Below are 23,685 nucleotides of genomic sequence, written 5' to 3'. Positions count from 1 at the left end.
TATCCTGTTTATTGTTGTTTTTGTGGTCTGCGCAGGCTCAGTTTTGCATATCATCGGTGTTGTGTGATGGTGTTTTCATCTGACTGTCAAACATATCACTTCAAACAGTTCAATCCACCATAATAATTTAGCCTACTATAATTCATTTACTATAATTCAAATTAAGTTTCTGCTTATAATTTCCGACATTTGGTAGGCCATTTGTTTGCCAACTATAGTTAGATATAAGCAGCTTCTCTTCTGTCATAACTTGTTGCCCCAGAAGACTAAATAAAGTAGTGCTTACCAGAATAATGTCTTACGTTGATAGAATGAATGCATTAGTAATCTAGTTAACACCGGTAAAGTTGTCTGTTTCGTTTAGGGACCGGGAGGAAAACGCAATAACTCCAAAACAGTGGAAAGATTGAACCTGTGCAAAATGTCCAAATGTCATCAGTTTGACTGGTTTTAAGGAAATGAAGAGCTGAGAAAACGTTTCTGAAAAGACTTCAGTTGGTCTTGGCTGCTAGTTGTGTATGGTTAAAATACCGTCTGCTTGCATAACAGTGTCAAAGATAACACATTACACGCACATTTGCATTTTCTCAAGAGATGCTGAAAGAAAGAAATCATATTTCTCCACTCCTGTTCCTGAGACAAAAGTATATATTGTATCGTTTTACTGCAATAAATGCATAATTCTGCAGGAGTTAATAGTAAAGGTTATCACGCAGCGTTACACGTGAGCGGTTATATGCCAACAGTCCTGATTTCAGTTACTATTCCATTTAACCCATAGGAATTTAAATGAGTAATATTCTGTTTATTCATGCCTACAGGGATACTCTAGAGCGGGATATCAAAGGTGCATGTAAACAGCTTCTCCCGAATGAGAATTTAAGCAGGACATTAGCAACTATCCGGAATACTGTGCACATGTAAACGTGGTCACTCACTACTGTTTTCTGTCTTGCTTATTCTCTCCCCCCTCTTCTCTTGTCTATATTGTATATATTTTGTATCTGTCTCTCTACCCCATATGTCATTCCTGTCTCTTTTCAAGCCATTATTATTACATCACACACGCATTGGTTTACCTGTCTCTGTGTCCCCATTCCTAATGATTTGTGTGTGTGTCTATACCATTACTTGCGTGTGTGTAGTCAACGGGGTGCCGTGGCCCCAGGAGCAGGGCCGGAGGAACAGTCACACGTTTAACTGCCGGATGCTGAAGAGGCCCCCTGACGAGGTGGACTCAGAGAACCAGGAGGCACGGCAGCAGTACGACATCATGCAGTGCTTTACTGTCTCCCAGCCCAAAGCCATGCAGGACGAGGGAGATGGTGAGTACACACACACACACACACACACACACACACACACACACACACACACACACACACACACACACACACATGTACACTCACAGATGCATACATATATACACATGAACACATAAACACACAGACATACAGATACATGCCACTTCTGCACACAGACGTTTACATACACATTGAAAAAGGTGCAGCAGCGACATGAGAACGCTGGTCTTTACCTTGTCCTCCTAGCTAGCCCTGAGCCATATTGGAGGGATAGAGTTCGACACAGTGACGCCCTGCGTATTACGACGAACACACACAGTCACACAACACACACACACCTGTCAGTCTTAACTCTGACCTTTGATTGGTGTTCTGCCCAGACCTGCAGACCTGCCTGATCTGCATAGCCTGTCGGATGCCCCGCCCCCAGCAGCTCCCCGCTATCAGCACTGAGTCCTTCATCACCAAACAGGATCCCACAGGTATTAACCCCTGACCTCTCACCTTTTACCTCGCAACTGCTGTTGGCACACAAACACTCCATACACACACACACTCCAATGTGTGGATTAGAGAGCTTTCTTTTTGTGCCAGAAGGTGGACTAAATAGAGAGTCTTGCTCCAGAAGGTGGACTAAATAGAGAGTCTTGCTCCAGAAGGTGGACTAACTAGAGAGTGTTGCTCCAGAAGGTGGACTAACTAGAGAGTGTTGCTCCAGAAGGTGGACTAACTAGAGTGTTGCACAATAAACAGACTTGTTGGTAAACCTACCTAGAGAGGAAAGAAAAGGACAGCGTTTCAGCTCTCACTACTACCGCCATTTACATCTGAGTGTCTCAAAACTCACTTTGAGTGGTCCACAATGTGGCAAAAAACAATATGTATTTTGTATCATTGTGGAGCTCTAAGTCTGACCTCATAATGTAACTCCATCTGGGTTTCATCACCGAGCCTCAGTATCTCTGGTTACAGATGTGTGTTTTGTGTGTGTGTGTGTCTGTTTATCTCCAGGGAAAATCATCTCCATAGAGACCAGTGCTCTGCGGGCGACGGGGCGACCAGGCTGGGAGGACCTGGTCAGGAAGTGCATCTACGCATTCTTCCAGCCACAGGGGAAAGATCCCTCCCACGCCAAGAAGCTGCTCCACGAGGGTGAGGAGAGGGGGAGGGGGAAAGAAGTGGAGGATGAGGAAGAGTAGGGGGGAGAGGAAGGGAGAGGGGAAAGAAACTTTCTGCACATTTCTCAATAATGAAACTGTAATAACAAAGTACAGTGTGGTACCATTGCAAAAACATATATGTTTTTTCTCCTTAAAAGTAAGCCACAATGATAAGTAGGCCAATTGTTGTTTGTGCATGTGCGTGTTACCAGTGATGACCCATGGCACGGCCATCAGCCCTCTTTACCAGTTCAACCTGAGCGACGGGACCCCCCTCAGCGCTCAGACCCGCTGCAAGTTCTGCTGCCCCCCCAAATCCGACGTTCAGCCCTTCATCATGGGCATTCACACTATTGACAGGTAACACACACAACCGTGCAGGCACGGAGAACACACACACTGGCAGGTCATGTGGAACAAGTAGAATTGATTACTTTATTGCCAATCAACGATGGTTGCAAGGGTAGGAATTTTATAGGATAGTATTGGCTGATGGGAATGTGTTTTTGTGCCAATGATATAAACAAACAATACTTTTTCCCGAATATTTCTCTCACCCAGCTGATGTTTTGCTCATGTTTTCCTTCTCTTGTAGGGAACACAACACTGCTAGCTCTCAGGAAAACACTAACTCCAGCCTTCTACTGACCCATGGGAGCCCTGCTCCCTCCCACCCCTCCCGTTCCTCTGCCCTACCCGCGGGCATCGAGGCCAGCCAAGCCCCAGGCCCTACCTCGAGCCTCCATCTCAACAACGGAAACAGCTCCGGCACCACCGCCCCCACCACACCCACCAGCCATTCAGCAGGGTACCTGACGCCCAACCGGTTGTGTCCTCAGCAGGTCAACAGCCCCTCACCCTTGGGCAGTCCCCTCACAGCCATCCCTACCTCATTCATGTCGCCCAGGCCCCCCAGGGGCAGCCCGGGGCTGGGCGGCAGCCCGCGCGTCCCAGGGAACCCCTTCTCCCCTTCCACCCCTGGTCTGCACTCTCCGGCAGGGGCCTTAGGAGGTGGAGGTGGTGGCGGGGGCGGTGGAATCCTCAGCCGGCACCACTCTGGTGGGGACGGTGGAGCAGGGACCCCCCTGGGTTTCTCTCTGCCCTCCCCTCTACCTCAGAGGAAGGCCAGCACCCCCACCAGCTCCCCAACGCGCCCTCCCCCCGCCAAGCCCCCTGAGGGAAAAGGAGGAGGTGGGGGAGGAGAGTACCTGGGGGGTAACCCCAAACTCAACCAGCTCCTGGACAATGGCAGAGTGGGGCCGCCTGGGGACCCCAACAACACCGCTCCTAACACCCACCCCAACACACCCACCTCCACCCCTCAGTGCCCGGCCTCCCACAGCACGCTGACGGAGCGCCACAAGATCCTCCACCGCCTCCTGCAGGACAGCAGCCCAGCCGAGGGCAGCAACGGCAAGGAGTCTGAGATCAAGAAGGAGCCTCCTGCCAGCCCTGCCACCGCCAACCCCAACGGACCCCCCACCACCCCCCAGGACCACCAGCTGCTGCGCTTCCTCCTGGACACGGATGAGAAGGACCTGAGAGACCTGCCCCCTCCGGCCGCTCTCAGCCTGCAGACGGTCCGGGTCAAGACTGAGAAGAGGGCCACCGGGGACACTACACCCTGTGCTGCAGCCTGCGCCAGCCCCAAACCCAAACCCAGCCCTGCAGACAGCAGGCCGCCCAGAGACCCGGTATTGTCTGCAGCCCTACTCCCCTCATACACAGTGCCAGTAGTATCCAGAGTTGGCAAGATCACGTCCCAGACATGCTGAACTTTCAGACAGTTTAAGTTTGGGGTTAAGGTTAGGAATAGGGTTAGGTTTTAGGGTTGGGGACTTTGGATATGTAACTCTGGATATCCCTGTTGTTGTGGTTGTCACAGTGTCTGGAACGTGAGAGTGCCTTGCTGGCGGGCTGCCTGAGTGCATGCTGTTGCTGCCTTCTAAAGGGAGCATGTGATTCGCTGCTGTATTTGTTCTATTTACGTTGAGCGCATAGTAACACTCCCTCACTGCCCTCTTATATCAGGAGCTAGTTGTGTTCATTTGTGGCCCCTCTAGGACTTTGTCTCTCCCCAGCACAGAGTTTCCAGCGGCAGACTTTGAAGTTCTTTGACCTTTGCTTTCTCTCCCTGTCCCTGTCTCCCCCCTTCCCGTCCTTTCATTCTTTGCCCTGCTCCCTCTCTCTTAGTTCCCCAGTGGACCTGCTGACCTGGACCCTCTCAGCCAGCTGCTGCCCACCCTCAGGGGCCCCGCTGGGGCCAAGCAGGGCAGCGAGGAGAAGGGTGACCCTCAGGCCCTGTCGTCCCATAGCCACCAGACCCAACCTCAACCTCGGCTCCAGTCACCTCCACAGCCTCGGCTTCAGTCCCCCTCCCAACCTCAACCCCAACTTCAGTCCCCTACTCAGGTCCAGCCTCAGAACCCTCTTCAGTCCCCTCTCCAGTCCCCTACCCATCTCCAACCCCAGAACCAGCTTCAATCCCCTACCCTACTCCAGCCCAGCGAGGCCAACGTTCCCAGAGCCATGAGCGTGAAGAGGGAGCCTCCCGGAACACCAAGCCAAGGTACAGCTGGGATTAGGGGGGTCAAGGGTGAGGGGTCACCATAGTGGGTCACCCCACTGTCTGCTGCCTGTCTTCATTTTCCGCGTAGCCACCCAGGAAAGGACTGATCCTGACCGTGTGTCTGTTTGTGTCTGTGCAGGGCTCACGGATGGCTCCTCCAGCCTGCAGAACCAGTCACACTTTGACTTCTGCAGCCCCACCACCCCAAGCCAGGGACAGGGACAAGGGGAGCCCTTCCAGACACCGAAAGACAGCAGCAGCCCCTACACAGAGCCTGGACCCATGAACTCGTTCAACTCCAACACCGGTATGAACTAGAATATGCTCATGTCAAACAATCCTCAGTTAAATATCTATAGGGCATTTCTGAAAATAGTTGGAAATTACACAATGATTACAGAATAATATGGAATCTATGTGTAAGTTGTTTGTTTCATGGGGGTTCATTAAGAGTTGTGTGTGCTGCCCTTCAGGGTTGTCTAAGATGGAGACGGACTCTCAGCAGTTCCGGCCCCTGGCCCTGACTGACTCTCTGTCCTTTGATGGAGGCATAGGAAACCCCGTGCAAGCCTCTCTGGCCTCCCCTCAGGAGTGAGTACAGTACTTCTTTGTGGACACAGAGACACATACATTCCTCATTGCTCACATTCCAATTCACACGCACACAGAACCAAACCTTCCACATCCTTACATTGAATGCACAGACTCCCATGTTCCTGACTCCCCCTGTGTGTGGAGCAGGCAGTGTGTCCCGTGCCCACTGGACCAGCTGCTGTGCCCCCCCACCACCCCAGAGGGTCGTAACGATGAGAAGGCCCTCCTGGACCAGCTGGTGTCCTTCCTGAGTGGGACGGACGAGAGCGAGCTGGCAGAGCTGGACCGAGCTCTGGGCATCGACAAGCTGGTGCAGGTGAGATCACAGGAGGAGGAGAATGATAGTAGATTACGTTAGCCTTTTTCAAGTGTTATCTATATAAGAGGACAGGCACTGTCATACAACCTGATTCTACTACACTGCAGAGCAGAATGAGAGCTAAATATAGAGGGAATTTAAATTCCTGTCCAAAGCACCACAGAATCGTTACTCTCCAGTACAGTAGTGCAATCATCAATACATGCTTCACGTAATGATTCGTTTGGTCCTGGAGAGTTTGTTGGACTGTAATTAACCCAGTATTGACCCTATCCATTCCTCTCCCTAGGGCGGCTGCTTTGACCCCACCCCTCAACGGTTTCCCTCCCAGCCCCCTGCCGCCACCCCCATCTCCATGGATCCCAAGCTGCCTGGCTACCCCTCTCAGTTCAGCACTGGCTCCCCTGCCCAGTTCCCTCCAGAGATGGGGCAGGGTATGGGGGTCTTCGGGGCACCCAGGGGGGCCTTCCCCGGGGGCATGGGTAGAGCGCCTGGCGTTGCCAACCAGCTCCGACTGCCGCCCAACCAGCTGAGGTTACAGCTGCAACAGAGGCTGCAGGGCCCACAGCAGGTAGGATGGGCTGGGCAGAGCGGGTACATTAGGGATTGCAGACTTTTGTTCCAACCCAGCACTAACACACCAGATTAAACTATACTGAACAAAAATATAAACGCAACCATTTCAACGATTTTACTGAGTTACATTTCATATAAGGAAATCAGTCATTTGAAATGAATGGGCATGGGCGCAGCCAATCAGAATGAGTTTTCCCCTCAAAGGGGCTTTATTACTGTAAGTCGCTCTGGATAAGAGCGTCTGCTAAATGACTAAAATGTAAATGTAAAAATGTAGAAATACTCCTCAGTTTCATCAGCTGTCCGGGTAGCTGGTTTCAGACGAGCCCGCAGGTGAAAAACCGGATGTGAAGGTCCTGGGCTGACGTGGTTACACGTGGTCTGCGGTTTTGAGGCCGGTTAGACGTACTTCTCTAAAACGACGTTGGAGGCAGCCCAGGACCTCCACATGGTAGAGAAAGGAACATTACATTTTCTTGCAGCTCTGATGGACATTCCTGCAGACAGCATGCCAATTGCACGCTCCCTCAAAACTTGAGATGTCTGTGGCATTCTGTTGTGTGACAAAACTGCAAATTTTAGAGTGGCCTTTTATTGTCCCCAGCACAAGGTGCACCTGTGTAATGTTCATGCTGTTTAATCAGCTTCTTGATATGTTACACCTGTCAGGTGAATGGATTACCTTGGCAAAGAAGAAATGCTCACTAACAGGGATATAAACACATTTCTGCACAACATTTCTGGGATATTTTATTTCAGCTCATGAAACATTGGACCAACAATTTACATGTTGGGTTTATATTTTTTGTTAAATATGAATTAAACCATGACACCGCTGCTCAAGAGGAACAGAGTTACCTACCCAGGCTGGCCCACTCCCCTGGTCCATCTTTCTAACGTGGGCGTAGTTGATTCCCTCCTCTCTTCTACACAGGAGGGAGGTGAGTTTTAACAGGCCTTGTTTACGTTAATGAAGCCTGTATCACGCAGCGTTGCCTTTTAATCCTAGTCAGAGCCAGCACTTGTTAAACACTGGCTTGGCAATAGTAAATCTCCCTCCTGCCCAACCCGGGCAGCCCTGCATTGTGTTAATGTGCCATTGTGTTGTGTGGCTATGCAGAGCTAGCTAGCGTGGTGAAATGGATGGTCATGTGAGGAAGAGAACCTCCGATGCTCCATTATGGTACAGCAGAACAAACACATGGGAACTAAATGGCTGCTACAAGCCCATCTATGGTAGGAGAGTACTGTATGTGCTGTATATTCACTGGGATTGATTGTTTATTATCCTTTTTGCTCTATATGTAACTCCGTTCACACACACACAGAGAGAGAGAGAGACCTCCTGATGTGTTGTCAGCCTGCTCCCACACAAACGTGGCTCACATCTCTCCCTTTTTCTTTTTTTTTCTTCCTTCAAGGTCTCTCCATCCCGCTCCCCTCATACATGCTGCTCTTACTCACGGTTCCCACACAGCAGTCTCTGCATATTATTATTAGGACTTTAGTGCTTCTTCTGCTAGCTGTTCATGTTGATTTAAAAGACCTCATGGCAAAGTAAAGGATATTAAGAATCTGGATTTCAGCACAACTCCTTTGTTCTCATTCCTGGTCCTCTTTATTAGTCTTTAACACACGTCTCCTGATCAGATGTTGAGTTCCCATCTCCCGTTTCCTTTCTATCAGTTCTCTTCTCATGAGCTTTTTCTTTCACACACTTTTCACTCATCAGTCCCATTTTTTTAAATCTCAATCCCGTCTTTTCCTTCTATTTGCTCTCACTCCTCCTCTCTCGTCTCTATCATTTCTTCACTTAGTCCACTCCCTTCCTCCTCTCCTCCCTCTATTGTTTCTCCACTCCCTCCCTCCTCTCCTCTATCAGTCGTGTGACTCACTCCCCTCTCGCTCTCTCTCTGCCAGCTGCAGAACAGGCTGGCTGCCATGAGCCAGTTCCCAGGGGGAGCTCACGTTGCCATGGGGATGCGTCAGGGAGTGCAGCAGCCTCATATACCCTCACAGGTGAGTGTTTCTGGGGAACTCACAATCACCATCAATCCTGTCCTCACGCTTCCTTCTCTCTCTTGTTCTCGTAATTGTTTTTCTCTGTCTCCAATCCTTTTCTCTTACTCTGTTTCTCTCTCTCTTTCGGCATGGTGTGTATTGAGTAAGTCCTAAGCATCATAGCTAGTTATACTGAGTTATTGGCACAAAAACAAAGTGCCTGATTCTCTTCTCTGTCCGTCCATCTCCCTCTCTCTGAAGGAAGTACCTTCCGGTCTATTTCAAATGGTATAGGTCATTTGGGAATCTATGCATGAATGTTGTGAGGGCTGTTTTGCGGACAGAAGGTGTCTCCTATAAGTCCCCTATCCTCTCTCTCTCTCTCTCCCTGCAGCCTCCTCTAAATGCCCAGATGCTGGCCCAGAGGCAGCGGGAGCTCTACAGCTTCCAGCACCGCCAGAGGCAGCTCCTGCAGCAGAAGGTCATGTTGATGAGGCAAGGCATGGGGAACGGGGGGCCTATTGGGGCCACCAGGGGACAAAAAGGACCGCTGACACAGCAACAACAGTTTAGCTACCCTCCAGGCTACAGCCCAATGTCAGGAAACCCACCCAGCTCTCCCAGCCTCTTCAATCCCATGGGAGGGCCCCTGGACCCCAAGCTGTCGGGCCTGGGCCCCATGGGCAACCATTCAGCCATGATGAGTGGGATGCAGGGACAGTTTGGGGGGGTGGTGAACTCGGCGGTCCAGCCTGGGCTCTTCCAGCAGTTTGGAGGACCAGGTGAGTGACTAGGCTACCTAGGTATCCACCATAATCACTGTTAGATTATGTCTGGTTGGTGGTTCTGTCTCGAAAACATCAGGAATTGTCAGTACAATGTGCTGACATTGTCAATATCAAAATGTGATATAAAGAAGTTTGCAGACAGGATCCATAGAAAATGGAATACAGTGCTGCTGACAAATATCAATATAAAAATTGTTTAGACTCTAGAATGTTCTAACACTATCTTTCTGTCCTTTTCCTCAAAGGTATGGTCCAGCAAGGAGACCCCTCGTTCCCTCTAGAGCTCAGCCCCACCAGCCCCTTGCTGTCCCCTCAGAACTCCACCTCCCAGAGTCCTCTGCTCCAGCAGGCCCAGCCCCCTCCTGGGTACCAGTCACCTGACATGAAGAATTGGCAGCAAGCTGGCATGGGCGGCAGCAGGTGAGGTGGCCAGAGCCATGCCTGTGTAAACGTGTAAATTGCATAGCCCATTATTGACTTGGCATCTACATAGAAATGACACGGTCAGATGGTTACTACATCATTATTACATAATAATTACCTGTTTGTTTCTTAGAGAATTCTTTCTAACAAGAGCTTATGTAACATTATACCAGATGTGGTTCATTCTTTGAAGTCTATATATTGTCTTAGTAGTTATAATGACCAGATATAGCAGCTGAAAGAGGAGTGTACATAAAACCACTGGTATCATGACTTTGATTTCTGTCTTGTGTGTCAGCTTATTCAGCCAGTCTGGTCAGACGACGCCCCAGGCCTTTGGGCAACAGGGGGTCTACAACAACATGAGTATCACCGTGTCAATGGCAGGAGGCTCAGGGGGTGTGGGCTCACTACCACCCATGGGACCACCCGTTGGCCTGGGCAACAGTAACCTTGGCAACTCCATGTGTAACGATCAGGTGAGGGTGCCACACCTGAAGTCAGCCGCCGCAACTTAGAAGTCGTCGAGTAGAAAAGCAGCAACAGACCATCCAAGCTGCCATTTGACCAAAACTGTTGTGGTGAACCATTTCACTAAGGCTCTCTCCTACCACTTTCATTTCCTTCTGTTCTTCTCCCTCCTTTCTCCACTGATGTCCTCTCTCCCTCCTCTCCTCATCAGGTACAGCAGGTTCAAGTGTTTGCCGACGTCCAGTGTACGGTGAACCTGGTAGGCAGCGACTCCTACCTAAACCAGCCGGGGTCCATAGGCCCCCAGAAAGGCCCCCAGGGGCCTCAGAGCAGCCAGTCCCAGCAGAAGAGCCTCCTCCAGCAGCTCCTCACAGAGTGACTCCTCAGCTCAGCTGCCTGCCAGCGGAAAGGTTCTCCATAGACCACCACAACCTCTTTTCTTTTTCACCTTTGGTTTTAGACAGCTACCTGCTGGACCGGTTAGGAAGGCCCTGGGAGGGAGACTGAGGTCCAGGTTACAGCATGTCTGTCTACCTGTTTGACAGCCTCAGCCCGAACCGTAAGACCGCAACGATCGTTCAGCACTCATTCCTGGTTACCTACTTTCAACTAAAAGTCTGCTTCCTGTTCTGAGAAAGGAATCAGGTTCCCGTTTTGCCAAGTCGTCGCGGTCGTCAAACGATGACCTGGTTTCTTATTGGCCCGTTCCATCAGGCCGTCGCAGCAGTACGTTTTGGGAGTGCGAGCAGCGTGCAGCTGAGCTCAGCTTTGGGTGGTTAATCCGTCGTCTCGCCTTTTTGCCTCGCGCGGGGCAGGTGGGGCGATGTTGTGGGGACAACGTTTTAAGAATGTTAGGTTTTTAACCTCTGCAATGGAAAGCTCAGTTTCAGCTGGATCTGTGACTGACTGGCTCTCTCCACTGCAGTGCCTGATGGGAGGAAGTTCCCAGCTCTCGTTTTTGTTTTTCTGTTCTCGTCATCTGCGTCGTCAGGACAACAAGCATCACGGCCAGGATGGGATGGGAGACTGCTCTGCTCTGTTCAGTTGGCAACACTGTCTTTCCTGGGAGGGCATTTTCAAACTACCTGACTGTCAAACTAACTGTCTGTCCTACACATTTTTCTCCCCAGCATCTGTGAATACGAGCCACAATGGGTTCTCTTTGGCCTATCAGTGTTGTTTTTCCATGTAAAACCTTGCAGCTGGGTAGTATTGTCCAGCAAAGATGAGATGAATTCACACTATCTACTTTCCGTTCAAAAGCGTAATTGAATTACTCTAAAAAGCAACTGTCATTTTGAGCTCAAACTATACATTGCGATTCATTGCAGGTTTTTTCCCCCTTTAAAAAAAATTGCGGAGTCTAAGATGTCAGTTATGTTTTAAGGCGACATTTGGCATTATGAAAATGTAACACTGCTAAATGTTGTTGTGGTGGGGAAACTGTCTCTGTATTCTGTGATGTGAAAAAAGAAAATCTTGGTATAAGAATTTTTGCGATTGATTTAGAAATGGCTAGCTCTGCTCTTTTGGCATCCCATTGAATGTTTCAATATCCTTAAATTAACCTCAAAACAAACAGGAATGGATTATCAATATCACACAATGACATGAATATGTTGTAGCTAGTAACCGTAGAATTTCCTCACTAAGAAGTGATGGATGTTGAATGGGGTGTTGTCTTGGAAACACAGCTCTCTCTCTCTCTCTCTCCTCCGACTCTGCCCGTGATGATGTCACTCCACTGGCCGCACACTACAGCTCTTTTTGACTGCTCATGTGACCTACTGTTGCCCAGTCAGACACTGTCTATCAGCGCTAACCTCTGTTGATATTTACTATACACATTCATTCACATAAAGTCCTGCCAACAAACACAATGTTTTTATAGGGGTAAACAAGAACCTATTAACAAGCAATAACCATAATTGAAGAGACAAAATAAATGTTTTGCGACGTTGTAATGATAATGAAAAATCAAGTCTACTTTGGCTTCTCTGCTCTATCCCGGGTACCTGTATTTCTGATTAACAAGGCTTTCTAAAGGATAACTGTTATTATCCAACTAGATGTCTCACTGCTGTGTATATACAAGGTATTTCACAAGGTGTGCAACATTACCCGAGCACAGCTAATAACCGAGGAGGGTTAGGGATGATCAGTTGAAATAGCATGCATGATCACCATCCTCCTCCTGAGACCTCAAACTGAACACCAACTCAAACTGTTCTATGATGTTCTAGGATTTGTGAATCACTTTATGTACAGTTTCAATGGCGTCTGTGTGCGTGTGCGTTATACTGTACCCAAACAGTGGCTCAGGCATCCTCACCATACAACTCAAACTCAAATTCAACCTGGAAATGGGATCATTTCGTGTGATGTCGATTACAGTTGACATGAAAAGCTGGTAACAATTTCCAATTTGAATACTTTTACAGAAAAAAAAACATTTGTGAAACAAATAAACCTTGATTTTACATACCAATTGTTCCTGTGTATTTTAAGACACTTAAAATGTTGCTTTGCTTTTACCCTATTGCATATATAATTAAATGAGGTTTTTCAGTTTCTTTCTCTTCTGATAATGTTACATTTTTCTTTTGTATTTGAACGGGCCGTGGGTTAACAGTTCGTATTTATCAAGGTTAAAGCCATTCCTCAGCCACTGTTTGGTTCATGTAAATAAACATACACTTTACAAAACACACGTAAGAAACACAAATTAATAACAGAATGTTTGTGGAAGGATTTCATTTGTTTTCAGTATACGTGTACTATATGGGGTACCAGCTAAAGGTTTCACACTCACAGAAGTATTACAAAGGATAACGTGTTTTTTTTCTTCATCTTCTTCACATTCTCTCCAGCCTTTGCTCCTCGTTGAGGAGCAGGCATTTCTGTATGGATAGTGGTAATAGAACTGCATCAAATGTGGAAGTTAATCCGATCTGTTAATATCAACTGTTTAGCATTTGGGATATAATATGCCAAATTCAAAGCACCATTAGACAACGCTCATTAACAAACAGACATTATTTTAAGCAAGACCTGCTCAATGGCGAAGACAGTCCATTCAGTACAGGTACAAGGTAAATATTTGAACTGGTTCTTCAACATGTTAACATGTATATAACAGACAATGTGAATATGTATTTGTTCAGAATCAACAAAATGTAGTGCTCCAAGTTTGTGGTATTAACTACTCGCTTCCATTTTATTTTAAATTGTTTCATTTTGATGTATATGACTGAGTGTGTGTATGTATGTGATTAATACTGTATATCTGGTGTTTAAGATGGAAACCGATTATGTCCTGATTTGATTTCTTCTTCTTTTTAGATACCTGCAAGTTTTCCTGTGGGTGTTGTTCAGATTGCTCTTTATGTGAGAGAATGGTTTAGCGACTGCTGAATGTGATTTTACTGAGAGAGAAGCAGCATGGATTGGCTTTTTGTACGGGTTAATTTAAAAAGGCCATATTATTTAATTTACCTGTTATCACAAAGTTTAAACAGATCTGAGAAAGTGGAACCTTGGATTCTGAGAAGCATCGCTTCGGTAGTTAAGTGGGCTTTTGTAGATTGCCTGATGTAGTTTTTAGCATTTTCAGAAGTAATGACCAAAGCTTCAAGATGTTTAATTCATATCATATGCAAGCCTCATGCAATTGGATGAGACAAAATGTAGCGTTTGTTAAATTTTCTAAAATGAAGTAGTCTCATACCTATACGTAGTAGCTCCTCTTTGACCACATTACTAATTTGTGGTCGTTTGTGCTTTGCCTGTTTGTCCTTTATTTCCTTTTCGACACGTTTTGTCCTAAGATACTGACAAGTGACCTATCAGCGATAGTATTTTTATGTAACTTGTATTCTTTGGAATTTCCCAAAGTATGATCAGTTAGAAACTTATTCTCGCTGTTGCCATTGACTCCTAGCAAAGATGTAAAAAGTATTGTATGGCCTGACGTGCTGTCATTGTTTACAGGAAGAGAGAACGTTGCAACAGCTAGCTATGCACCTTAGCGAAAAGCATTTATTTTACACTAATTTAAGTATTCAAAGCCACACTAGAATCTGAATCAATTATTTAAATCATGGTATTTTCAGTCATTAGTTTCTTGAAGAAAAGGAAAAGAAACAACCTAACTTTTTTTTTTTTTTTTTTACTTAAACTAGTGTTGATAATTGTCTGATCTATCAACTGAATCTCATTAAAAAATATTTAGCTGAATACTTTATACCAAATTTGAGGTGCCTCTTGTATATATTTTCTGCATAGAGGACTGCTCCTCGCTGTTTGATGATAATGTTAATGAGGATTTTCTTATCTTTACCTTTATAAAACAAGTTTGCTGTATTTTACATGACTTTTTTACTAAATATCTAAATATTCCAGGAATTTGCAAGAAATACAATCTAGTTTTGCACTTTATATCAGAATTATTAAGAGGAAACAGGCCATCATGAATACTGTTCAAATCAGATTACTATTTCACGATTAGGAAGAAAAAAAGGAAATCCCCTGAATGTATTAGAAAGTAAAATATTGATTTGACTTTTCTTTAGTAATCCTAGTCATTTCTCAGGTTCTTAAAAACAAAGAACTTGGTTGTATAGCCCATCAATATGATGACTAAAGAGAAGTGTACTTTCTCTACTACTAATCTATGTAGTTTCAGTTCTCTCTGCCACAGATCCTCAATCTAAACTATGCGTATCTTCTTCAGGTGATCCACTGCCCCTTCCCTCGGCCATCAGCTAACTAACTCGCTTACACTCATACGTCTTGTCTTGCAGCAGCTTCAACTGTTCAAAACATTCCCCCTCAGCTATGCTCCCTGCAATTATTGTACTCTGCTGTATAGTGTAGCATCAGTTCTATTCTATATGTTTCTAGGCTTAGTATTACCTACCAAGCAGTAACAGCCCTACATACGTTTACTGCTATACCTTTTGCATTTCTTCACCACCTTATCACATACTGTCTAATACAGAAGTAACATCCTTAGATAAGAGTACTGCACTCTACCCTACACAGATATTACCTCTCAACTGTTAGATTATTGGAGCAACTGTTTGCTGATGATGTTTGTCAAGTATTGTAAGTGCTGCCTTATCGAGACTGAAGTTGGTTGTGGTTGGAGAACTCAAAAGCTTGTATCTCTCCACTTATAAGGGCAATGATTTCTCATTGAAACGAGGTTCCACTTTTTCCCCTGTAAAATTAATATAAATATATGTATATATCTATATATCTATCTATATATCTATATATATCTATATATATATATATATATATATATATTTTACACATTTTGTCCAGTTATGTTTATTATACTTGTATAAACTTGTTTTTAGAGAGGCATCGGAGCAGCTGTGTAGGACAATATGAATGAAGTATCTGGAAGAATTATGCATGTTTTTATTTCTGTGTCCAGGTGGAATACCTGGGATAAATCCTACCTTTTCTTAGGACATTGTAGACAATCAGTCTCAGGCTGGGTCCAGTACCTACAGGGGGTCCCCCCTGTAGGCTGAAAAACAAACAGTTTTTGCATCTACTGAAATGTCTTATTTGTCTGTCTGTTTTTTGGGAGGTATGTGGCTGCTCAGACTGGGATTAGTTCAAAGTTTACACACTTCTACACATACACCTCGTGCGTTCGGTCCCTCTGTTGCTTTTCCAAGGTGAAGATGCTGACCTTGAAAGGAAATTATGCTTTGACTAACAAATCTATAACATCCATGAATGTGAGAATGCAACACATCGCAATAAAAGCACCGTGTAAAACAGGTTATGTAATGTTGGTTGATTCTCTATTTTATTACTATATACTTCACTCTTCATTTCATTACTGTCACTAGGGCTCCAGAGTCGCGCAGCAGCCTAAGGCACTGCATCTCAGTGCTAGAGGTGTCACTATAGACACCCTGGTTCGATTCCAGGCTGTTTCACAACTGGCCGTGATTGGGAGTCCTATAGGGCGGCGCACAATTGGCCCAGCGTCGTCCGGGTTTGGCCGGTGTAGGCCGTCATTGTAAATAAGAATTTGTTCTTAATTGACTTTGCCACTAGCTACATTCTCTTTCAACCTCAATTTATTTATTCTGACTAATAATACAAGACACAAATTAGAATCATTAAAATGTTTTATTGCATCTACTATGTTTGTAAAGAGATTCCACTCATCAGCAGCTAGAGAAAGACCTTACATAACCTGTCACCAATTCACCCTTTCATTGAATCACAAGATATGTGGCCACATCAAATTACATGGACAGACATCCACTCTTTAAATGGACATTTTATGGATGGTTCAGTGAGTGATTCTCCCTGTTACTCTAGGACAGATAATACACTGCTTATCAGAGTGAGATTTTTCCTTTTGAATCTGAAGCACAGACACTGAATGATGGTTCCTCACCGAGATGCACAGGTCAACCCCCCCCCCAAAAAGTAACATCTTAACTGGTGTGGAGCCATGGTCCAGACTCCATTCACCACATGCATGTTACAGGGGTCCCTCTGTGTCATTTGAACAGTTTAAACTTGCGCAGCAGAGGATGTACAGTGTCTTTAGGGTAAGGCTTCAGGGCCAGGCAGGTGGGGACGTTCTCTGGCTGTTCGATCCACAGCTTATGAGCAACCCCCTTCTCTGTCAGCGTCTCAGACAGGCTGGACAGGGAGGCCTGGTCCAGAGCCTGACCAACACAGATGAGAAAGAATCACTTCACAAGCATTAGTTTTCTCTACATCCCATCATATACCACTGCATAACTTCCATCCTACTATATTTACATTACATAAAGAAACGTACAAATTATTTTGTATTGAGAGGCTACTTTTATGAAGCTTGATATGAGCCAACTGTGCGCATGTGCCGAGTCAATTTGCCCACACGTTTGCGCACTACGAAAAATACTAGCATTTAGTTCACTAGTAGAAGTATAATGTTGATAAACTTGCTAGCAGTCCCAACTACCTGAAGTACCACTTTGTGCATGCTGTCCAATTCTGCCAAGTACTCCTGCGTGTCTGGATCGTTGTAGTTAAGATGAATGGCGGCGGTGGCAGCATGGCAGGCTTGCGATATAACAGCTCCCAATGGCCAGGACAACGTATGGACCAGATCCGACCGGACTACAATATACTGGACAAGGCAACGGGGGGCTGCGGTTCCTGACGCCGCCATCTTCAGTCGGTAATGGTGGCGTTAGGCAGCTAAAAATCTCGCTGGCTTTGCTCAAATTCTGGTTTATTTATCTTCCGGGTAGGTACTGTATGCCACCTTATGGCCAAAGAACGAGACACATCCTTATCTAAAATATATGTCAAGAGGCTTGCATTGTATGACAGCTTGTCTTTCATACCCCAGTTATCAAATGATCATGTTTTTGCATGTATGACCAGGAAACCGATGTTTATGCCAGGCAAATCTGCTAATGAGGGAGATTATTGTGCTCTAACTGTTGGCCTGTTTTTGTTCCCCTCATCTGTCCAGGCCAGGACCACAGACACCTGTAGTCCCACATGGAGGAATCCTGTTGCGGAGGACCATAAAGAAAAGACTGCTATCCAAACTCCAGTGCCCTGTATCCCGAGGTGGCATGGGTCAGGCCCAGTGGTGATTTTAGCATGTAAATATTGTTGGGGCAAACAAAACAAAAATGTGGGATGTATGCCAGCAAAGACACAACACTAAACAATACATTAATTGCACTATAACGGAGACAAACGGTGTCCACAAACTGTTAGGGCCTACATAAAGCTGTCCCAACATCTTACCACTGCTACACCTGGCTATCAGCGGAGCCTTGTCTGGCAGCAAAACAGTTCATTCAGCCTCATTTACTGCCTTTAAAAAAGACCCAGCTGATATGGCTCACTTGCTTAAACAAATGTGGTTTCTACTGACAGATTAGATGTACAAACTATGGCATAAGGGGACGACAAGCAGGTAAGAGGCAATCCGTCATTTCGATTCAGACATTAATGAGCAAGCTAAGACGGACTTCAATATAACTATTTGTTCAGCACTTTTGAAATGTACAGTGACTGAATTCAGAACATGGCCGTTCTTACAGTGTTCTCCCTGTACACCAAGTCAGAACCGCAGGATAATTAAAGGGGGCATATAAGCAGACAATGAAAGCTCTTCCAATATTCGATGATTACATTTCTCAAAAACGGGTTATAGGCTACATTTGCGTCACCAAGTCAGAACAGGAGGTGAAAATAGACCATTATTAGGGTGAGGCACATGGGCTACCAACAGCTTACTGCACAACTTACAATTAGTATTACTTTCTTAGCTACAGTACACATATCTCCCTGGCATATTACATCATTTATACAGCAGCATACAAGACATTTTTGGACTCACCTTGTTGTGCTGTGCTCACTTGAACAGGAAGGTGGTGCAGCAGTCCTTCGTGGGCAGATTTTGTCAAAATTTTATTATTATCTACCATTATCTGCAATTATGGTGCTTTCAAGACAACTGGGAAGTCCACCCCCCCCCCCAAAAAAAAAAGAAAAAAGGTTGAATCATGATGACATCAGGGATCTTCAGGTCGTGGCTCTAGAAAGAGGCCCGAGTTCCCGATTTACAATTGGAGTTGGATGAAAGTTCAAAACTTATTTCACAGTCGTAGCTTGTTTTTCCCCAAGTTCCCAGTTGTCTTGAACTCACTAAAGTCAGATTTTTCAGTGCCAAGTTAACAGTTGTTTTGAGCGTGGCACAAATCATGCTTCATTGACAGCATGGCCAATGTTGAATGTTTATCATTTTAAACTAGGAAAAGAGGCCCTTAATCTTAGACTATGGACCAAACAGCCACTCCACTGAATAGCAGGCTAATGATTGCTTTGCAATGCTTGCAGTTAGCCACTGATTCCTTCCAAACCACTCATTGTTGAATTTGCGATTTCCAACTTGTTGTGTAATGTTTATGTCCAATGGCCGATGAGCACCGATACGTTTTATCTATAATTTTTCTTCATTATTTATCTTCATATGACAAGGATTAAAAAGGCTATGCCAACAGATTGTTGACTTCATTCATGATGATGACTGCTGGCTAAGATTTTGAAAGTATGATGTTGACATGATCAGCCCAATCAAAGCTACTGTAGATATTAAGTCAGGATTCCTATTTGACTCAGCCATGCCTCCTTGCCTGTCCAACATTTCCTCATCTCCCACCCATTCTAATGCGACTAGCCCTGACGCTTCTCCCTCTTTTTCCCGCTACAAAGTTTCTCCCTGCATGTGATCACTGAGTCCGAGGTGCTAAAGGAGCTCCTGAAACTTGACCCCAAAAAAACATCTGTGTCAGATGGTTCAGACCCTTTTTTAAGGTTGCTGCCCCTATCATCGCCAAGCCTCTCACTCCTTTCTGGGGAGGTTCCCATTGCTTGGAAAGGATGTGTCACTGCAACCTTAAAGGTCCTCAGTGATGTCACCATTGCCCTTAATTCGAAGCAATGTTGTGCTGCTATTTTTATTGACTTGGCCAAAGCTTTTCATACGGTAGACCAGGTATCCCCAAACTGGGGGAACGCACAATGCCGTCGGGGGTACGCAAAATAAAATATAAAATCTTCACATTTTCAAACAGTCCATTTATACACTGCTCAAAAAAATAAAGGGAACACTTAAACAACACAATGTAACTCCAAGTCAATCACACTTCTGTGAAATCAAACTGTCCACTTAGGAAGCAACAACTGATTGACAATAAATTTCACATGCTGTTGTGCAAATGGAATAGACAACAGGTGGAAATTATAGGCAATTAGCAAGACACCCCCAATAAAGGAGTGGTTCTGCAGGTGGTGACCACAGACCACTTCTCAGTTCCTATGCTTCCTGGCTGATGTTTTGGTCACTTTTGAATGCTGGCGGTGCTTTCACTCTAGTGGTAGCATGAGACGGAGTCTACAACCCACACAAGTGGCTCAGGTAGTGCAGCTCATCCAGGATGGCACATCAATGCGAGCTGTGGCAAGAAAGTTTGCTGTGTCTGTCAGCGTAGTGTCCAGAGCATGGAGGCGCTACCAGGAGACAGGCCAGTACATCAGGAGACGTGGAGGAGGCCGTAGGAGGGCAACAACCCAGCAGCAGGACCGCTACCTCCGCCTTTGTGCAAGGAGGAGCAGGAGAAGCACTGCCAGAGCCCTGCAAAATGACCTCCAGCAGGCCACAAATGTGCATGTGTCTGCTCAAACGGTCAGAAACAGACTCCATGAGGGTGGTATGAGGGCCCGACGTCCACAGGTGGGGGTTGTGCTTACAGCCCAACACCGTGCAGGACGTTTGGCATTTTTGGCACCAAGATTGGCAAATTCGCCACTGGCGCCCTGTGCTCTTCACAGATGAAAGCAGGTTCACACTGAGCACATGTGACAGACGTGACAGAGTCTGGAGACGCCGTGGAGAACGTTCTGCTGCCTGCAACATCCTCCAGCATGACCGGTTTGGCGGTGGGTCAGTCATGGTGTGGGGTGGCATTTCTTTGGGGGGCCACACAGCCCTCCATGTGCTCGCCAGAGGTAGCCTGACTGCCATTAGGTACCGAGATGAGATCCTCAGACCCCTTGTGAGACCATATGCTGGTGCGGTTGGCCCTGGGTTCCTCCTAATGCAAGACAATGCTAGACCTCATGTGGCTGGAGTGTCAGCAGTTCCTGCAAGAAGAAGGCATTGATGCTATGGACTGGCCCGCCCGTTCCCCAGACCTGAATCCAATTGAGCACATCTGGGACATCATGTCTCGCTCCATCCACCAATGCCACGTTGCACCACAGACTGTCCAGGAGTTGCGGATGCTTTAGTCCAGGTCTGGGAGCAGATCCCTCAGGAGACCATCCGCCACCTCATCAGGAGCATGCTCAGGCGTTGTAGGGAGGTCATACAGGCACGTGGAGGCCACACACACTACTGAGCCTCATTTTGACTTGTTTTAAGGACATTACATCAAAGTTGGATCAGCCTGTAGTGTGGTTTTCCACTTTAATTTTGAGTGTGACTCCAAATCCAGACCTCCATGGGTTGATAAATTGGATTTCCATTGATTATTTTTGTGATTTTGTTGTCAGCACATTCAACTATGGAAAGATAAAAGTATTTAATAAGATTATTTCATTCATTCAGATCTAGGATGTGTTATTTTAGTGTTCCCTTTATTTTTTTGAGCAGTGTATATATATTTTTTAACTCAGCAAAAAAATGTATGTCCTCTCACTGTCAACTGTGTTTATTTTCAGCAAACGTAATGTGTAAATATTTGTATGAACATAAGGTTCAACAACTGAGACATAAACTGAACAAGTTCCAAAGACATGTGACTAACAGAAATTGAATAATGTGTCACTGAACAAAGGGGGGGTGAAAATCAAAAGTAACAGTCAGTATCTGGTGTGGCCACCAGCTGCATTAAGTACTGCAGTGCATCTCCTCCTCATGGACTGCACCAGATTTGCCAGTTCTTGCTGTGAGATGTTACCCCACTCTTCCACCAAGGCACCTGCAAGTTCCCGGACATTTCTGGGGGGAATGGCTCTAGGCCTCACCCTCCGATCCAACAGGTCCCAGACGTGCTCAATGGGATTGAGATCCGGGCTCTTTGCTGGCCATGGCAGAACACTGACATTCCTGTCTTGCAGGAAATCACACACAGAACGAGCAGTATGGCTGGTGGCATTGTCATGCTGGAGGGTCATGTCAGGATAAGCCTGCAGGAAGGGTACCACATGAGGGAGGAGGATGTCTTCCCTGTAACACACAGCGTTGAGATTGCCTGCAATGACAACAAGCTCAGTCCGATGATGCTGTGACACACTGCCGCAGACCAAGACGGACCCGCCACCTCCAAATCGATCCCCCTCCAGAGTACAGGCCTCAGTGTAACGTTCATTCCTTCGACGATAAATGTGAATCCAACCATCACCCCTGGTGAGACAAAACTGCTACTCGTCAGTGAAGAGCACTTTTTGCCAGTCCTGTTTGGTCCAGTGACAGTGGGTTTGTGCCCATAGGCGATGTTGTTGCCGGTGATGTCTGGTGAGGACCTGCTTTACAACAGGCCTACAAGCCCTCAGTCCAGCCTCTCTCAGCCTATTGCGGACAGTCTGAGCACTGATGGAGGGATTGTGCATTCCTGGTGTAACTCGGGCAGTTGTTGTTGCCATCTTGTACCTGTCCCGTAGGTGTGATATTCGGATGTACCGATCCTGTGCAGGTGTTGTTACACGTCGTCTGCCACTGTGAGGACGATCAGCTGTCCGTCCTGTCTCCCTGTAGCACTGTCTTAGGCGTCTCACAGTACGGACATTGAAATGTATTGCCCTGGCCACATCTGCAGTCCTCATGCCAACTTGCAGCATGCCTAAGGCACGTTCACGCAGATGAGCAGGGACCCTGGGCATCTTTCTTTTGGTGTTTTTCAGAGTCAGTAGAAAGGCCTCTTTATTTTTCATAACTGTGACCTTAATTGCCTACCGTCTGTAAGCTGTTAGTGTCTTAACCACCTTTCCACAGGTGCATGTTCATTAATTGTTTATGGTTCATTGAACAAGCATGGGAAACAGTGTTTAAACCCTTTACAATAAAGATCTGTGAAGTTATTTGGATTTTGACAAATTATCTTTAAAAGACAGGGTCCTGAAAAAGGGATGTTTCTTTTTTTTGCTGAGTTTCTTTTTTTACATTGTTTGCAAACTGATATGTGACACGTATTAATGCCAAAATATCATGCAAAACAGGCAAGCCCCAAAAACAGGTGGGGCTCTGAATGACAGGTCGCCACTGGTCAGGCCACATGTAAGACCAGGGTGCTTGTTACAGTGAGATACTGTTCTGGTACTGCAGATACATTTTATTTCTGTTTTACATTCTGTCCAGTATTATCCATTAGAAGGCAATGCAGTGTGTTTATATGAGACACACATTGCTCCATCAAGCAAGGTTTCACTTAATTTCTATTTCTACATAAACACACATCAATCTCATAGATTCTCTGCAACTGCATCTAACTTGTCTTTCAACTTCTGTAATCTACATAATCACTTGGCATCATGACTCAATTCAAATGGATAAATTGTCAAAATAAAAATATATCAATGATATAAATCCTTTTATTTTAATTGGTTAGCTTTGATTTGATTTAGAAAGATGGAAAGATTTATCTCACAGTCCTATTAACAGGAATTTAAACTTGTTCAAGAACTGTACATGTGATTGCAGGTGTGGGAGGCGACATGATTTCTCTAATCAGGAAGTTCAAGCGGTGACAACGCTTTTATTTATTTTTTAATTTATTCAACGATTGATGTACCACAAATAGGGTATGCTATTATGTCTATTGTTAATGTACTAATTCAGGTTAAGTAGTCATTTTCATATTTGCTTGTGGCTAGATTTCGGATGTCTGATGTTCCGTCATATAGAGATGATGATTGAACAATATTTTGG

At 45.7% G+C, this 23,685-nt stretch overlaps 2 protein-coding genes across 4 annotated transcripts in view; one reads left to right on the top strand and one right to left on the bottom strand.

The window, feature by feature from the left end:
- Positions 1-16,003, top strand: part of ncoa1 (nuclear receptor coactivator 1) — a 105,365-nt gene extending 89,362 nt beyond the window's left edge. For all 3 annotated transcript variants that reach the window (XM_014144565.2, XM_014144566.2, XM_014144567.2), the window contains 15 exons: positions 1,146-1,325; positions 1,685-1,786; positions 2,316-2,456; positions 2,677-2,824; positions 3,060-4,158; positions 4,658-5,033; positions 5,173-5,340; positions 5,507-5,624; positions 5,775-5,943; positions 6,236-6,517; positions 8,443-8,541; positions 8,918-9,305; positions 9,557-9,731; positions 10,033-10,213; positions 10,417-16,003. In XM_014144565.2, the coding sequence (XP_014000040.1) occupies positions 1,146-1,325; positions 1,685-1,786; positions 2,316-2,456; positions 2,677-2,824; positions 3,060-4,158; positions 4,658-5,033; positions 5,173-5,340; positions 5,507-5,624; positions 5,775-5,943; positions 6,236-6,517; positions 8,443-8,541; positions 8,918-9,305; positions 9,557-9,731; positions 10,033-10,213; positions 10,417-10,584 (3,794 nt within the window). In that variant the 3' untranslated portion in view covers positions 10,585-16,003. The remainder of the gene's footprint in view (positions 1-1,145; positions 1,326-1,684; positions 1,787-2,315; positions 2,457-2,676; positions 2,825-3,059; positions 4,159-4,657; positions 5,034-5,172; positions 5,341-5,506; positions 5,625-5,774; positions 5,944-6,235; positions 6,518-8,442; positions 8,542-8,917; positions 9,306-9,556; positions 9,732-10,032; positions 10,214-10,416) is intronic.
- A 339-nt stretch (positions 16,004-16,342) lies between these two features.
- LOC106571548 (putative peptidyl-tRNA hydrolase PTRHD1) lies at positions 16,343-17,505 on the bottom strand. The gene is made up of 2 exons (XM_014144704.2): positions 17,194-17,505; positions 16,343-16,912 (listed from the first exon to the last, which is right to left on the bottom strand). The coding sequence occupies exons 1-2, from the start codon at positions 17,401-17,403 to the stop codon at positions 16,742-16,744; spliced, it is 381 nt and encodes a 126-aa protein (XP_014000179.1). The 5' UTR covers positions 17,404-17,505; the 3' UTR covers positions 16,343-16,741.
- Between the last annotated feature and the right edge of the window lie 6,180 nt (positions 17,506-23,685).

The sequence above is a fragment of the Salmo salar genome, chromosome ssa15 (genome assembly GCF_905237065.1).
Source record: "Salmo salar chromosome ssa15, Ssal_v3.1, whole genome shotgun sequence".
NCBI lineage: Eukaryota > Metazoa > Chordata > Actinopteri > Salmoniformes > Salmonidae > Salmo > Salmo salar.
The sequence above is the reverse complement of the archived record's forward strand: the minus strand, read 5'-3'. Positions and strand labels throughout refer to the sequence as shown.